Genomic DNA, 12,997 nt, shown 5'->3' on the forward strand with positions numbered 1-12,997 from the left:
CTTGCAAGTGATTAAAGACAGTTCTGGGGAAGATGTGGAGAGAGAAAAGAAAAGGTCGAGAACAGAACTCCACGGCCCACTCACACTTAAAAGGAGAAAGGCCAGTGAATTATACTATTCGCTGACATTTATATAGTACTTACCACAAACCAGGCACTGTTGTAAGAACTTTATACGCAAACTGAATGCTCCCAGTATCCCTATGTACAATTACTATCCCTGTTACAGATGGGGAAAGTGAGGCACAGAGGATGTTGAGTAATTGACCAAGGTCACCCAACAAGTAAGTAGTAAAGCCAGGCTTATGAACCCCGGCAACCTGGCTTGAGATTCTGCACCTAACCAGACTGTGAATGGGAGCTGGAAAGAAACAGGATGGAGGAAAGCAGGAGAGAATGGGGCCCCTGGATCCAGGGACATGATAGTTTCTGGAAGTGAACAGCAGCATCAGCTGCCTGAGAAGAAGCCATAGAAAATGGAAACTGAGGGAAGCATCTCTGATTACTTCTGCAGGAGCCATCTCAGTGGTCATTGCTGGCAGTTTGCTGCTCACAATAGGTTGAAGGATAATGGGAGGTGTGGACCAGAGTGGGGGTCTGGAGGCTTCCTTTCAAGAAGTTTGGCCTTGAAGGGGAGGAAATGGAGTGGCAGATTAAGGGGGTGGCAAAGACCAGGGGCAGCCACTACTCTCTCCAAGGCAAGGACTTGGTGATGTTTTCTGCTTCTTTGATGTTTCTGAAGGTCCCCTCTAGCCCAAAGCTCAGAGCGGTCTAGGGAAGCCCTACTTTCAGCTGAATTTGAGTGTCAGTTTTATGCCAGTTGTTTGGGCAAGCCTCACATCAGAGAGAATTGGGCGCCTCACTAGCAGATGTCCAGGGTTTAAAAATTCAGTCCTATTTCTTTTGACCCAGGGCCTGCCTTCTTTTCTTTCTTCTTCCCCTAACCACAGTGCCTTGATGGCAGATAAGGACCTGGTATTCATTCCCTACTGCTGCATAACAATTTACCACAAATTTATCAGCTTAAAACAACCGATTTATTATTTCCCGGTTCCAAATATCAGAAGACCAGGCAGGCTCAGCTGAGTTCTGTGCTTAAGGTCTTCCAAGGCCAAAGTCAAGGTGTTAGTAGGGCTGAGCTCTTATCTGGAGACTCTGGGGAGGAATCTGCTTACAAGTTCATTGAGGTTGTTGGTAGAATTCAGTTCTCCTCGCTCAGGCGGGGCGTGCTACCTCATCATATTCAAAGTCCTGGGGATTAGGGCAGCAATCTTTGGGGTCATTTTAGAATTTAGCCAGTCACAGACCTAGTTTCTCACGGGGCCAATCACTGAGAGGGACTTCATAGAGAGTCTAGGGAGTGGCCTGGGTCCGCACCAAAGTTCACACAGAAGTTCAGTCCAGTCTCAATTTCTCTCCTGATTAGCCTGGAGATCTGGGGGTGGGAGTGGGGGTGGGGGGCGGAGGTGGTGCCCAGGCCCACCCCCGGGATATCTTTGGGGAGCTTATTGTGGGATTAAGGTTTGGGGTGGTGCAAAGAAGGGAGCTGCAGACTCACTTGAACGTGGGGAAGAAATCTTCACAGCAGCTCCCCAGGGATGTCCTCGGGTTTCTGGGCGTGAGAGGAGGGGCCTGCTTGGTGGTTTTGCTGGTTAATAGTGATTTCCTACTTCCAGGAATCTTCTGCAGAAATACAGCTCCCAGCTAGAGTGAGGCCTGAGTACCGCCTTGGCCCAGGATGGCCAGAGAATCGAAGGAAAGCGCAGCCCTGGACGCCCAGTCTGCAGAGGACCAGATGGGGCTTCTGGTCATAAAGGTGGAGGAGGAAGACGCCTCTGCCTTTGTGGAGGAGGCCAGCGTGAGGGGCAGCCCGGTTCGGGGTTCGGAGCACTCCCGCCAGCGCTTCCGGGGCTTCCGCTACCCCGAGGCCGAGGGGCCCCGCGAGGCGCTGAGCCGGCTCCGGGAGCTCTGCCGACTGTGGCTGCGGCCTGAGATGCACAGCAAGGAGCAGATCCTGGAGCTGCTGGTGCTGGAGCAGTTCCTGACCATCCTGCCGGGGGACCTGCAGAGCTGGGTGCGGGAGCAGCATCCGGAGAGCGGCGAGGAGGTGGTGGTGCTGCTGGAGTATTTGGAGAGGCAGCTGGAAGAGCCGATGCCGCAGGTAGAGAGAACACGTTTAGTATCTGAGAGCTGGGGTCTGTCTCTTCCTGAAATCTCAAGATCGGAGTGAGGGGCATTTCTTTAAGATCAGAAGTTCTCATCTGTTTTTGTACCTTGATCCTCTTTGGCAGTAAGGTGAAGTCCCTGGACCCCTTCTCCTAATAGTAGTTTTAAATACATAAAGGAAAATATAAAGGATTACAAAAGAACTCAATTATATTGAAATACAGGTAACAAAGTATTAAATTTGTGATAAAGTTATATATGTGCTTTTTTATTGATGAACTAAATAATAAGACCTAGGGACAAGCCTAGCAACTGGTAATTTCAAAGTTGTTATGAGCGTGAATGATGTCGACAATATTTGCCTGGTTATAATGTGAAGTGAAAACACCTTTGCTTTCTATTGGTGACAAAGTCCCGGATATGCTCTGCCACATTGGTTTGTTGCTTCCTTTCATAATTGAAGGGAATGCTCAGTTTCTCTTAGAGCCTAGCAAAAATAAAAGTACTTTTTTCCTCTCCAAGTCTGTGGACCATTTGGGAGGGAGTCCATGGACCACAGGTTAAAAACCTCTGGTCGAAAATGGGTTGATTTTTACCTGTATCTTCTTGCCTGTTTTATGAGATTGTTTCCTCTTTGCATTATCTAGCATCTTTGTGCACGTTCCTTCAGAGGACGTGTGGCCAGAGCCTTCTAACCAGTGACATGAGGCCAAGATTCTTGACTTGTGTCTACCTGGTCCAAACCCTGTAACAGTGAAAAGTCATTTCAAGTCTCTTAGCTTCAGGCTCTTCATTCTTTATAGAGGAAATGAGCTGCACATGAGAAAGTAACTTGAAAACTCTAACTATAAATGTTTGGAAGGAAGCCCATGTTTAACAGGGACATACCACGTGCAGGGTCCTGTGTTAGGTGAGATCACATACTGTGATCTTATTTACTGGTCCACCAAACACTGTAAGCTAGAAATTATTATCCTCATTTTTCAGTAAGAAAAGATATTAGTATTCTCTTAGAAGTTAGTACCAATTGCCAGAGTTTTCATAAAAGCACAAATATATTTAATGAGGGAGCACAGAGTAAAGCTTAAGAGCATGGGCTCTGGAGTCATTCTGCCTGAGCTCCCATCCTAGCATTGCCACTTATTAGCTGGGTGACCTTGGGCAAACTGTTTAAACTCTCTGTGCCTTTGATTCCCCATCAGTGAAATGGGGATAATAATAGTACCCACCTTAAGGTTGTTGTCTAGGTTAAATGAGTTAATATTTTTAGTGCTCCTGGAAACAGTGCCAGGCACATAGAAAGTGCTACAGAAGTGTTTGATGAATAAATAAATGAATAACTTCTAGGTCCCAGGTGGTGACCAGGGGCAAGAACTGCTCTGTTGCAAGATGGCACTGTTGGCACCATCCCAGGGGTCACAAAGTAGCCAATTCCAGCCGATGAAGGCTCTGCTCAAGCACGAATCTCTGGGATCCCAGCCCTTACCAGACAGAGGTGAGGATTGTCTTCTGGGCAGTATGAATTCTGCAGACTTCCTCCAGTTTCACTTAAAGGTCATCTAATAGATCCATTGCCAGTGATTTTATATGCCCATCACTGATTGAGTCTGCTTTGAGACTGAGACTAAAAGGGAAATTTCAAACAATGGTGGAAAGCTTTCCCAACCAAGCCTGGACAAAAAAGATAAATAAATAAAATTTGATTTGGAAAGAATTGGTTCTCCATTGATTTAACATATAATTATGGAGGCCTCTTATGTGGTAGTCAGTGTTGTTGGTGCTGGGGATAGAGCCATCAGTGAGACGGAGTCCTTGCTGCAATGGAGCTTACATTCTAGTGGGGAAGATGGCAAATACACACATTAATAATATAGTTTCAGATAGTGGTAAGTGCCAAGAAGAAAATGAACAGAATCTGTAAAGCCAGTCAGAATATCCCAGATTGTAGGACTATTGGAAATTAAAGAGTATAAATCTTCTAAACCTTAGGTCTGTTGTTAAAATGGCATGAAATTCACTCCATAGGACATGGCTATATGTTCTGAGGTGTTTTCTCAGATGTGCGCTGAACATGTGTGTAGCTCTTCAAGGCACACAGCACTGGGGCACACCAGCCAACATGCAGTCTTCATTTCTCAACAGAGGTTCTAGTCTAAAGCAACTGTTTTGTGCCCCTTTTAAAGTTGGCCTCCTATAGGGGAACCTGAAGTTCTTTTTACTTTTCTCTCTTGAATCTGAGCAAGTTCTATATATACTCCCAGATGTCCATTTCTGCCTTTCTGGGCCCAGCTTTGTCTGACTCTTCTTAGTTTTTCAAAACCAAAGCAGAAAGCCCCCTAATAGCTACTAAAGAGATTTTAACCAAAATCTTATTTTTCTCTCCCTCCCTAGCAAAGTTCAAAGGATTTTCAGATGAAATGTTCTATGTTGCTTTCATTACACCATTTTTACTAAGGATCCTGCCTTTTTGTGTAGTTTTTGTATATCTGCAGAACACACCAGCTCTGTTTAGGCCCTAGGATTGGAGCTGGAAGGGATCAGGCATTTCTTGAAAGGAAAACACTATAAAACTTCTTGGCAGGAATATAGTAACCAAGTTTTTGAACTTGGATTCCACAGGGCAGGGAGGCTGACTGTCAAGGTAGATCTCATCCAGAGCTTCTTTCCTTCTTAGCTCTCCAGATTCCCGGGCTTGCCAGGGGAGGGCGCTGCAGAGAAGATGCAGTGGTAGCTGCCAGGCTCTCTCCAGAGCCCCAGGTGAGCTGGAGCCCCTTTCCCTCCCCCAATGCCCTTTACTACTGTCCTGCTTCCCGTGAAGGTCCCTCCCTCCCTACTACCCCTCTTTCCCCATCCTAGATCCTCCACCCAAATCCTAGATGAATTTTGAATTTTCTCATTTATGCCAAGGTTGTTTATCATTGTCGATTTCTTTTTGGTATCCAGTTAAGAGCCTTTTTTTTCCCCCCAAAAGTATGTTTAATGAAATTAAATGAAAGAGTAAAATTGACTCATACAGATGATTAATACCTTCTAAGTGCTTTATAGTCCATTATTAAGTAAATAACAGCATGATGTTCACTTTAAGTTTATAATGTGACATATAAAAGGATGACTTTTGTAACCAAGAGAAACCACTCAATGACAGATAGATACTCTGGGTTTTCCTATTTTATTACTAGCTTGGGGGGCTGTCTGTGCTTCCCAGATCTTTCCTACTCCTTCTTTTGGTCAGCCCCTTCTTCAGTGGGATTTTCTTCTTCAATAAGGGCAATTCAGCAAATGCAAACTGAAGCTTTTGTTGTGATGGTGGTTTTGTTTTGTTTTTTTAGAGTTTAAAAAAATGTCCTATGGATAGGAATGTAAACACATGGCCTCTGCTCTCAGGAACTTAAACTTGAAGGGACAGATGAGGCATGTCCTTTTATCTAAACCCATGTGATTTAAACAATCTTTATTTACACTCGATTTTAATTCCTACCCAGTTCATGTCCTTGAAGATCTCAGTGTTTGAGGCTCTGTAGTATCCATTTCCTTCCCTGACTTTCCTCACCTCAGACCTAGATTTCATTGTATTTTAATAATCATTATTGTAAATGGGCCCCTATCACTACTATGCCAAAAAAGCACACCACAAATCTTTTGGAAGGTTTCGATTTGGTTCCGTTTCTTTCACTATGTTGGCTTTTATTTTCCAAATTTTTTCTTTCTATTCTAGTGTCTAGATATTTATGTGAAGAGACGTCTCCTAATATGTTTAATATTTCTTTACTTCCATGGTTATTTTGTTAGTGAAGGTGATACTTAAGACTGGGTAAAGTACGAATAAGGATGCCACACGTGCTCTTTCTCACAGAGCCCCTTTAATGGGAAGTTCGTACATTGCATGTGCCCCTCACTGTAGTGCCAAGCTTTAGGAGTGATCCTGAGCAAGAGGAACTAGGTGGGATTACTTATTGTTGCAGAGGCTGCTGAAAATGGAAGATGTGGCTCTGACCCTCTCCCCTGGATGGACCCAGCTGGGTTCACCTCAGGTGAACTTCTACAGAGGTGAAAGGCAGAACTGCGGCAGCCTCATCTCCCTGGGTAAGGCTGATGGGCACTGATTTCTCATAAGGTTTCTTGGCCTCCTTTGTGTATCAGAACCCCCTGGGCTGTTAGAAGCTGTTTGAATTATGTTTGGATTCAGAACCACCATTTCTGAACCCCAGCTACTAACCAGCGGTGTGACTAGTTCATTAACCCTTCTGACCTTGCTTTCTTCTCTGCCCTGCCAGTGTTCCAGTCAGTTTAAGTGGGATCCAGTAGGTACAGGTCTGGCTCATAGTAGATGCTCAGTACATGTTGATTCCCTTCCTGTTGCTAGCCCTGACGGAGGAGGAGAGTTAGGGGTCTCTTCAGGCAATGGGCCATGGGACCATAGAAGTGACCTGGAGATTGACTGCGGAGACTGGCCTTAGAGATGAGGGTGCAGGGCCACACAGGGTGCCTGTCTTGTCTGAGTTCACATAGCTCATTGGGGCTATGTTCTCTGTTTCTTACAGAATGCTTCAGAAGTCCTTTCATTTGCCTTGTTTACTGTCACCTTCTGCTTAGCCCTTTTAGCATCTAATCCTAGGTGTGTGGCCCTGCCTTACTATCCTGAGAACTCAGAGCCTCTGCGTGTATCCCCAGCACAGTCCTCACCACCTTCCCTCCATTCCCAGTTTGTACCCTTCTTTCAATGGCCCCATTCTCATCCTCAGGTCTCCCTCCTCCCCAGCACCCCTGTTCTCCCTCTTTATTTCCATCCTTATTCTTGCACCTAAATCCTCTTCCATAGCATATACAGACCTCTGTAATTCTTGCCTCCCTGGGACCTGTCACAGAGCTTTCCCCTGTAGAGGACATAATTGACAGTTGCTGCCATTTGTTATTTCAGATGGTGAAATACAGACTAAGATCAGGGACTTGCCTCCAGATGAGGAACATCCAGAACAGGAGCCTGGGGAAATACCGTGCCACCCGGGTGAAGCCACTGCCCAGACTCCTACATGTGCAGAAGCTGGTGAACAGGAGGGCAGGGTACAAGGAAAGCAGAAAAATGCCACTGAGAGGAGGCGGCACATTTGCCATGAATGTGGAAAGAGTTTTGCTCAGAGTTCAGGCCTGAGTAAGCACAGGAGAATCCACACTGGGGAGAAACCCTATGAATGTGAGGAGTGCGGCAAAGCCTTCATCGGGAGCTCTGCCCTCATCATTCACCAGCGAGTCCACACTGGTGAGAAGCCATATGAGTGTGAAGAGTGTGGCAAGGCCTTTAGTCACAGCTCAGACCTTATCAAGCACCAGAGAACTCACACTGGGGAGAGGCCCTATGAGTGTGATGAGTGTGGGAAGACCTTCAGCCAGAGCTGCAGCCTCCTCGAACATCACAGAATCCACACCGGGGAGAAGCCATACCAGTGCAGCAGGTGCGGCAAAGCCTTTAGGCGGAATTCACATCTCCTGAGACACCAGAGGATCCATGGGGATAAAAATGTTCAGGATCCTGACCGTGGAGAGACCTGGGAGAGTCAGAGTAGGATGGAAAGCCAGGAGGGACATGTTGAGGTTCCTGTGTCTTATAAATGTAACGAGTGTGAGAGAACGTTCACTCAGAATACAGGCCTTATTGAACATCAAAAAATCCACACTGGTGAGAAACCCTATCAGTGTGATGCATGTGGAAAAGGCTTCACTCGGACCTCATACCTTGTTCAACATCAGAGAAGCCACGGTGGGAAAAAAATTCTGTCACAGTGACCCATGTCTTATCTGCCAAAGTTGGTGCTCATTCCTGTTGAACTGAAGCCACCCTGGAGCCCTTCCTGACTACAGAAATGGTGGGCTGGGCTTAATTTACCACTACACATCATCAGGTGTTTGTTAGAAAACATAGAGTCTGGCTGAGATGAATTATGTTCTGCATTCTAGAAGGTGATTGAAAAAAACCATATTTGATAGGAGGCTATGGGAGAGTTGTCTGGAAGACGTAGCATCTGAAATGGTTTGTTCTCACCTATTGGCCTTAAAAAGGCTTCCAGACTGGCTCCTCACCCTCAACCAGCACTTTATGACGTCTCCTGGGTGGAAGGCTGTGATTTCAGGACTGCTCCTCTATTCATTTTGCTATAATGAATCCTCCATGGTGGGTCAGATTCGTGAAGTCTTAGGCTCCCCACTGTGCCTTGTACACAGGTGCTAATAAACATTTTATTAAATATACCAGTGAGATTACCTTCATAGCTCTGTAAATCTGATCTCATCTAGATTTCTGAGGAATTTCTTACCAGAACTATTTGTGCTTGTGTCTAATTCCAAGGTTCTAGACTCTCAGTTCATCTAGTGCATTTTTTGCCAAACACACAGGATTGACAGAGTGGGGGTGAGGGTGGGGTTACTGTGATGGGGAGAATCCAAATTTCTTTCTTTCTTTCTTTTTTTTTTTGGTGAGGAAGATTAGCCCTGAGCTAAGATCTGTTGCCAATCCTCTTTTTGCTGAGGAACATTGGCCCTTGGCTAACATCTGTACCCATCTTCCTCTACTTTATATGGGACGCCTGCCACAGCATGGTTTGATAAGTGGTGCGTTGGTCTACACCTGGGATCCGAACCTGCAAACCCTGGACCACCAAAGCAGAGCACACAAACTTAACCACTATGCCACCTGGCCGGACCCTAGAATCCAAATTTCTTTACCAGACTAGGAATTCTAGTGTAAATGCCTTAAACAACTTCATTATCATTAAATCATTGTGAATATGTGCCAACCATGAAATTCCATTCTTCTGTTAATGTTTTCCTGATATTAATTTTGTTACCCTTTAGGGACAAAATGTTCCTATTCAGGCAGTGTGAAAATCAGTTATCAAGTCAGAATAAAATGGTAAATTCTCTAATGCTCAGCTTCTTCGTTTTCACGTTTTGGTTCTCTTGGGCCTAATCAAATGCTCTCTAAAGCTATCTTGCCCACAGACTGCCCCCTTCCTCCAAGTGTAGAGTAGACTGGGCATCAAGACTTATACTTGCTAAGTGCAAACTGGCTCCCATCAGTGGAGTCATACCAAATATTTAAAACAAACATCACTTATGGTTTCAAAACTCCACTATTAGTGTGTGACCATCTTGGTCTTCTTATATATTGATTCCCAAACCAGCTGTGTGCTAACATCTCCTCCATTATTCATGATGAGAATTTTAACCATTAACTCCACAGGCTATCTACTTTTCCCTAAACACACTTTGTAGACCATCTTTTTTTTTTTCTTCATGGTAGTCAAAATTGCAGTCTTGTGAATTCAAGTAAGAAAACTTTTTTTAGTTAGCATAACAAAAAGTATTTATTTTGTATATTTCTAATGGAGTTACCTCTACAAAAGTATTTCAGGATGACCATTTTCCTGCAAATTTTTTGTTGGTGTATCACTGCTCTTTATTATAGAAATATGCTTTTGTTTTGCATCTACTCACACTTCCCACATGGTTTCTGGCTCCAGCAATCTCTTCTCTATTTGCAATATCATTCTAAGACTCTGGAATTCATATATGGCAAGGTTTTCTGGTCACCTTTCACAATAAACGGTTTCTCCATTGTGATATATTCTTTCTTGCTTATCTAAAATCCATTGCAAATCTAGCCAAGTCCCTGTTTTCATGCCAGTTTCCAAGGCTTGTACTTCAAAGGTTTCAGAGATCTAGGGGACACAAATCTAACAAATCCTAATATGAATTATTTGTGTTACAGTAATAAGCCATATGGTTATTTATTTTGTTTGAATTCTTAAACCCATAAAGATGTGTGCATGCTTTCCAAACTTTCTGAACATACTTGTATTAGTCAGGTTCTCCAGGGAAAGAGCACCAATAGGGTGAACATATAGAGAGATTTATCATAAGAAATTGGCTCATATTCTCAATGAATATGGAGTCTGAGAAGTCCCAAGATCTGGGAGACCCAGGAAAGCCAATGGTGTAGTTCCAGTCCAAAAGCCAGCAGGCTTGAGAACCAAGAAGAGCCAATGTTTCAGTTTGAGTCCGAAGGTGGGAAAAGACTGATGTCCCAGTTCAGTGCAGTCAGGCAAGAGGAGTTCCCTGTTACTTGAGAGAGGGTCAGCCTTTTTGTTTTATTCAAGCCTTCAAATGATGAGGAGGAGGACCATCCACATTAGGGAGGGCAATCTGCTTTATGCAGTCTACCAATTCAAATGTTAATCTCATCCCAATACACCCTTACAGACACATGCAAGATAATGTTTGACCAAATATGTGGGTACCCTGTGGCCCAGTCAGGTTGACACATAAAATTAACCATCACAATACTATAGTTTCAGGTATTAGCTAAGCCTTAAAGCTTTTAACCATGCTCTCCCATTTTGATCTCTAGTTCTTACAATTGACAGGAGGAGCCTAGGAAATATTTGTAGCCTTCCTACCCAGCTTACAGATCAGAACAGAGAAGAGCTGGTAGAGGCTGGGAGACAAGAGATAAATACTGGCTCACCATTGTATCCTCAGCACCTAGTAGAATTCTAAATGAATGAATGATTCTGAAAATTGGTTGATTCTCCTTGCTCTCTCATATTAACATAAAATCCTGTGGCACTTACTACTAGAGACCAAAGTGTTCACATTCCTATTTCCAGAAATAGCAAGTTTTCTTCCCTATTTCTAAACAAGGTATGTATTTACAACCATTCATTCAGCAAACGGCATTGTTAGGTCATGTACTAAGGAATCAAAGATGAAGAAGACATTGTCCTTGCCTTTGAAGAGCATGAGAACTGGACTCTCTTCTATCTTCTAACTTAAGATATTCTATCCATGTCTGTCCTCATTTTGTGAGGCTGCCTGGCACCTTGCATGTCTCCATATGTGCCACGTGGACCAGGACTTAACAGCAGCTGATCTAAGCCCTATAATCCACCCAGAATGTGAGAATCGAGTAGAGGACTTGTGAGAAGGTGCCACTTCCTTCCCTATCTCCCATGGCGGCTGTCATGAGATAGTTTCCTCTGATGAGGAGGAATGAGACTTTCTACCTCTCCCCATTTAGGGTATGACTTCAAGCTATAAAACTACTTAGCTGCAGCATGACACCAGCTCCTCAGTAACAGAATGTTCTACCACACGCATTGCCGTCATATGGCTTCTTTGGGTGCCATCCTGTGGGACCCAAGGAGCTGACACATATGGCTACTCCTGCCTTTGAAGTTTATATAAATTTTAAAACTGCTTCAATCTAAAAAGAGCTGTTTGTTTTCTGACCAAATCTTTCAGACTTTCCTTGACAAATTTGGTGCCAAACATGGCACTGGTAAGGACACAGTGCCCCTTTGGAAGAAAGATGTGGCCATGCAGAACAGGATAGGATATGTGATAAGAATTCCTGGGATCTGGTAGCACATGTTCTTGCCTAAGTGGTGGAGAAGAGGGGAGGAGTAAGGGTCTTCCCGCTGTTGTACCTATAGAGCACTGGCTGAGATGCAGGATATAAAAAGATTCTCTGGAAGCCAATAGCATATGCTATTTGCTGATAAATATTTAGAGGTTAAGTCACTGAAGGTAGGATTAAATCCAGCTACCTGATGCCTTGGTTGTTATTAAATTTTTGTTGAGACTGAGTAGATGGCCACTTAAAAATGAAAGTCAGTGCAAATCTTTGCTTACTGGTGTGGAGCTGATCCTTCCATGTCTCCTGGTCTCTCCCTGCCCTATATCCCAACCTCAGTTACTACAAGGAAAGAAGGCTCCCAGTGCTCCAACCACCTATGCAGGATGGACTCCTCTACATCACTCCTGCCCTCCCTGAGCTCCCAGCCAAGCAGACAACGTGCTCTCCTGGCAGTTGCTGTTGTAACTCTTGAAGGGCCTGTATTAAACTTCTTTCTCTGTGTTTCTGTTGGCGAAAAAAAGAAATGTCTAAATTCAGCTGATAGAATTTAAGAAAAACTTGTAATGAAGAGAAAAAAGTTAACCTTGTGAGTAAGGGGTCCTGGGAGATGAGATGGGGCAGGGATGGCCCAGTGAATGACACAAGTGCCTGCCCATTGTTGGGTACTCTTCGGGAAAATGTTTGTTCATGACTTTTGCCCATAGCTAATTGAATTGTTTTTTGTTTAACTGTTCGGATTTGGTGAGTTCTTTTTATATTCTAGATACAAGTCCTCTCTCAGGTATATGGTTCGCAAATATTTTCCCCTGTCTGTAGCTTGTCTATTAATCGAGTCTTTCACAGAACAAAAGTTTTAAATTTTGGTGAAGACCAAATTATTAATTTTTCTTAATAAATTATGCTTTTGATGTCAATTCTAAGAATTTTTGCCTAACCCTGGGCCCTGATGATTTCCTCCTATGTTTTCTTCTAAAAGTTTTAAGTTTTAGGTCTTATGTTTTAGCCCATGATCTATTTGAGCTGATTTTTGTATAAAGTATGAGGTTTAGGCTGAGGGTTTTTTTGCTTTGTTTTTTGGTTTTTGCCTATGGATGTCCAGTTGCGCCAGCATCATTTTCTGAAAAGGCTGTCCTTCCTCCATTGAATTGCTTCTGCACCTTTGTGAAGAATCAGTTGGGCATTTTTGTGTGGATTTACTTGTGGGTTCTTCAGTCTGTTCCATTGAACTATATATGTATATAATACCACACTGTCTCGATCAAGGTAAATAGCAAACCTTAACACCAGGCATAGTGATTCTTCCCACTTTATTCTTTTTCATACTTTAGTTATTCTAGGTTCCTTGCCTTTCCATATAAATTTTAGAATAAGCTTCTCTATAGCTACAAAAAATTCTTGCTGGGATTCTGATAGGATTTATGTT

The 12,997-nt window shown here is 43.7% G+C and overlaps 1 protein-coding gene across 1 annotated transcript; it reads left to right on the forward strand.

The window, feature by feature from the left end:
- Window positions 1–1,737: 1,737 nt before the first annotated feature.
- On the forward strand, window positions 1,738–9,082 carry LOC101389426 (zinc finger protein with KRAB and SCAN domains 4-like). The gene is made up of 5 exons (XM_014796314.2): window positions 1,738–2,160; window positions 3,513–3,660; window positions 4,840–4,922; window positions 6,128–6,248; window positions 7,084–9,082. The coding sequence occupies exons 1-5, from the start codon at window positions 1,738–1,740 to the stop codon at window positions 7,944–7,946; spliced, it is 1,638 nt and encodes a 545-aa protein (XP_014651800.2). The 3' UTR covers window positions 7,947–9,082.
- Window positions 9,083–12,997: the final 3,915 nt, after the last annotated feature.

Source organism: Ceratotherium simum, chromosome 13 (genome assembly GCF_057802395.1).
Source record: "Ceratotherium simum simum isolate JZ-2026a chromosome 13, ASM5780239v1, whole genome shotgun sequence".
NCBI classification, from domain to species: Eukaryota; Metazoa; Chordata; class Mammalia; order Perissodactyla; family Rhinocerotidae; genus Ceratotherium; species Ceratotherium simum.

Bases quoted from the DNA above. Each gene is read 5' to 3' on its own strand.
- LOC101389426 (XM_014796314.2), top strand. From the start codon at position 1,738: ATGGCCAGAGAATCGAAGGAAAGCGCAGCCCTGGACGCCCAGTCTGCA. The intron at 3,661-4,839 runs GTGAGGATTGTC...TTTCCTTCTTAG, and splicing joins CCAGCCCTTACCAGACAGAG to CTCTCCAGATTCCCGGGCTT. The intron at 6,249-7,083 runs GTAAGGCTGATG...TTGTTATTTCAG, and splicing joins CGGCAGCCTCATCTCCCTGG to ATGGTGAAATACAGACTAAG.